At 62.8% G+C, this 2,448-nt stretch overlaps 1 protein-coding gene across 1 annotated transcript; it reads left to right on the plus strand.

Moving 5' to 3' along the window:
- The first annotated feature begins 484 nt into the window (after positions 1-484).
- Positions 485-1,901, plus strand: LOC140651465 (uncharacterized). The gene is made up of 2 exons (XM_072860936.1): positions 485-942; positions 1,070-1,901. The coding sequence occupies exon 2, from the start codon at positions 1,155-1,157 to the stop codon at positions 1,899-1,901; it is 747 nt and encodes a 248-aa protein (XP_072717037.1). The 5' UTR covers positions 485-942; positions 1,070-1,154.
- The last annotated feature ends 547 nt before the right edge of the window (positions 1,902-2,448 follow it).

A 2,448-nucleotide genomic window follows, 5' to 3' on the forward strand; every position in this document is an offset into this window, starting at 1 on the left:
CGCCAAAACTGTTATGCCACAAGCGTGAGGTCGTTTACGCGGTGTGCAAGGCGCCAATACACACAGAGGGCAGAGGCATTTCATTTCATGTCTGTGCAGAGATGGGTGCTAGGTGGTCATTCCACACCGCTATCACAGAGTTCGGTACAAGATTTATGCGGTCGCGTTATACGTACGCATAAGTAACCACACAAAGCCGTTTTCCATTGGTCTACACCTCTCCCATTGCAACTTAGAGCTACAGCGCTACTTTAATATTCTGCGCATGCTTGCGGGAAGCGGGGGGGCAGCCTTCTTTGGTCTTTAATTGAGGCGGTGGTCGTGATCTCCCCCTGCCGCCTTTACCCTTCCCCTAGTTACTGCGGGTTTTTTTCTTGACTTCCTATTTCTTCGGCGCTCCTCCAGTCTTCAGCGCCTTCTAGGGTGGGATGTTCCCCTTTATCAGTCCTTGTTGCAGTTTCTTCTTTGAGGGTGAGTGATTAACGAGGCCCTGCACGTTCCCCTTCCACTGATTAGCGCTGCCCATTAGGAGTGGGCAGTGGCGTTGCGGTAACCCCAGACACGCGTGCTGGGGCTGCAGCGCTGCCAGGGCGAGCGCCATGGGCGAGGATCACCCACTGTCGTGTCCCCTAGCGATGGACGGTGATGTCACCTAGCGATGGAATATGATGTGTCCCCGAGCAATGGATTGTGACCACGCGCCCCTTGCTGCTCATATCCGGGCGCCGAGTCTCACCCAGCCGGCTCGTGGCAGCACTCCAGCTGAGCGAGGTCGCGAGGTTTGCAGTGGTGTGCAAGGCCATTGTTGGTGCTGGTGTCGTGCTCGGGCAGTCGTTCACTGCAGCTCTCGGTGCCCGACCCCAGAGCCGTCGGAGGATTTTCCCCGGCCCTGCCAGCTTCAGGCAGCCGGGGCAGCCAGGAGGCGCGCTCGCAGCAGCAGAGGTGAGCTGGGAGGGGAAACCTGGCCCTGGGGCGGGGAGCTGGCAGGGTTTCCTTCTTGAGGGACCTGGGCAATTCTTCCAGCCCTCCCCGGGCCAGCCAATGACCGTGGCCTCGGTTCCTCTTCTAGCGCGACACCCGCTGCTGCAGCGCCACAGAGAGGGAGCAGCTCGACATCGCCAGCTCCCCCCAGCCCACCGCAGCGAGTGGAGAGCATGGCCGCGGAGCTGGACGACCGCTGTCCGATATGCCTGGACAGCTGGGAGGAGGCCAGCTACGTGATGCCGTGCCTCCACCAGTTCTGTTACGCCTGCATCCTGCGGTGGGCTGAGAGCAAGCCCGAGTGCCCCCTCTGCAAGAGGAGGGTGACCTCCATCGTGCACTCGGTGCGGGGGGACGATGACTTCCAGGAACATGTCATCCCACCGCCTGCAGCACCATCAGCCGTGGTCCAGCTGAGAGGAGGAGATCCCGGACAGCCAGCCGCCCACAATCTCCATCGCCCTGCAGCATCCCAGCCATCAGCTGCGGGGCTGGTGCCCAGGGCTCCTGTGGGCGGCCTCCATCCCCACGTCTGGGCGTTCCTCTTGCGAGAGGACCGAGCTCTCCTCCGGCCCGTGATGCTCTGGCTGCGCCAGGAGCTGCGGCTGATCGTCGGGGGTGACCGCTGGGCAACAGCAGCAGCCCAGAGGCTCGTCCTGTCCAGCCTGCAGCTCTTTGGGCTGGACGAGGACATGCTGTTCCGGATGCTGCAGGCTGCGCTGGGCCCGCACGTGAGGAGCTTTGTGCGCGAGCTCGTTGGCATCATCGTGGAGCGGTGCAGCAGGGAGGCCCGACGTCGCATGGGCCTGGAGGACGCCCGTGCTGCCGAGGAGCGGGAGGGCAGCCCCGCAGCTGCCCCTGGCCCCGCTGTCTCCCGAGGGGGTCTCCTGCCTCCAGCCCAGCCCCTGCAGCAGCCCTGACAGATCTGGGGCAGAAGAGCTCCCCAGCACCTCATCGGCTGCCCTTCGTGGGAGTCCTGGCAGCCCTCTCTCTGCCCCTGTTCCTGCCTATGGGGAGCCAGAAGAGATGCAGGAGGACCCAGAGGAGGCTGTGCCCGGGCCCTCCAGTCCCAGCCAGGGCAGCGAACGCTCCCCTGGGGGGCCGCGGCGAGCCCCGAAGAGGAGGGCTGGCAGCCCTGAGGCCGCTTCACCTCCAAACAAGAGGCCACCCCGCCAGCAACAGTAGGAGGGTGCCCCAGGAGCTGGCGAAACCAGGGCCGGGCCAGCAGCTGGGGCACCTGCCAGCCTCCAAGGGGACCGGGAGACTGTCATCATTAGTCCAGCTCTGGTGATCAAATAATACAATAAAAGTATGAAAACTACAGAAGTAGCCTTGGTATTTCTAACAGCGTAGTTGGCGTTGCTATCCCCACCCGCGCTGGTTTCTCATGTGGCCAGAAATGGCTACCAAGAGGACTCGGTCCATACTTTCCCCAGGGGCAGCAGCGAGGATGACTGCCCTGGAGTC

Source organism: Ciconia boyciana, chromosome 4 (genome assembly GCF_034638445.1).
Source record: "Ciconia boyciana chromosome 4, ASM3463844v1, whole genome shotgun sequence".
Classification (NCBI taxonomy): domain Eukaryota; kingdom Metazoa; phylum Chordata; class Aves; order Ciconiiformes; family Ciconiidae; genus Ciconia; species Ciconia boyciana.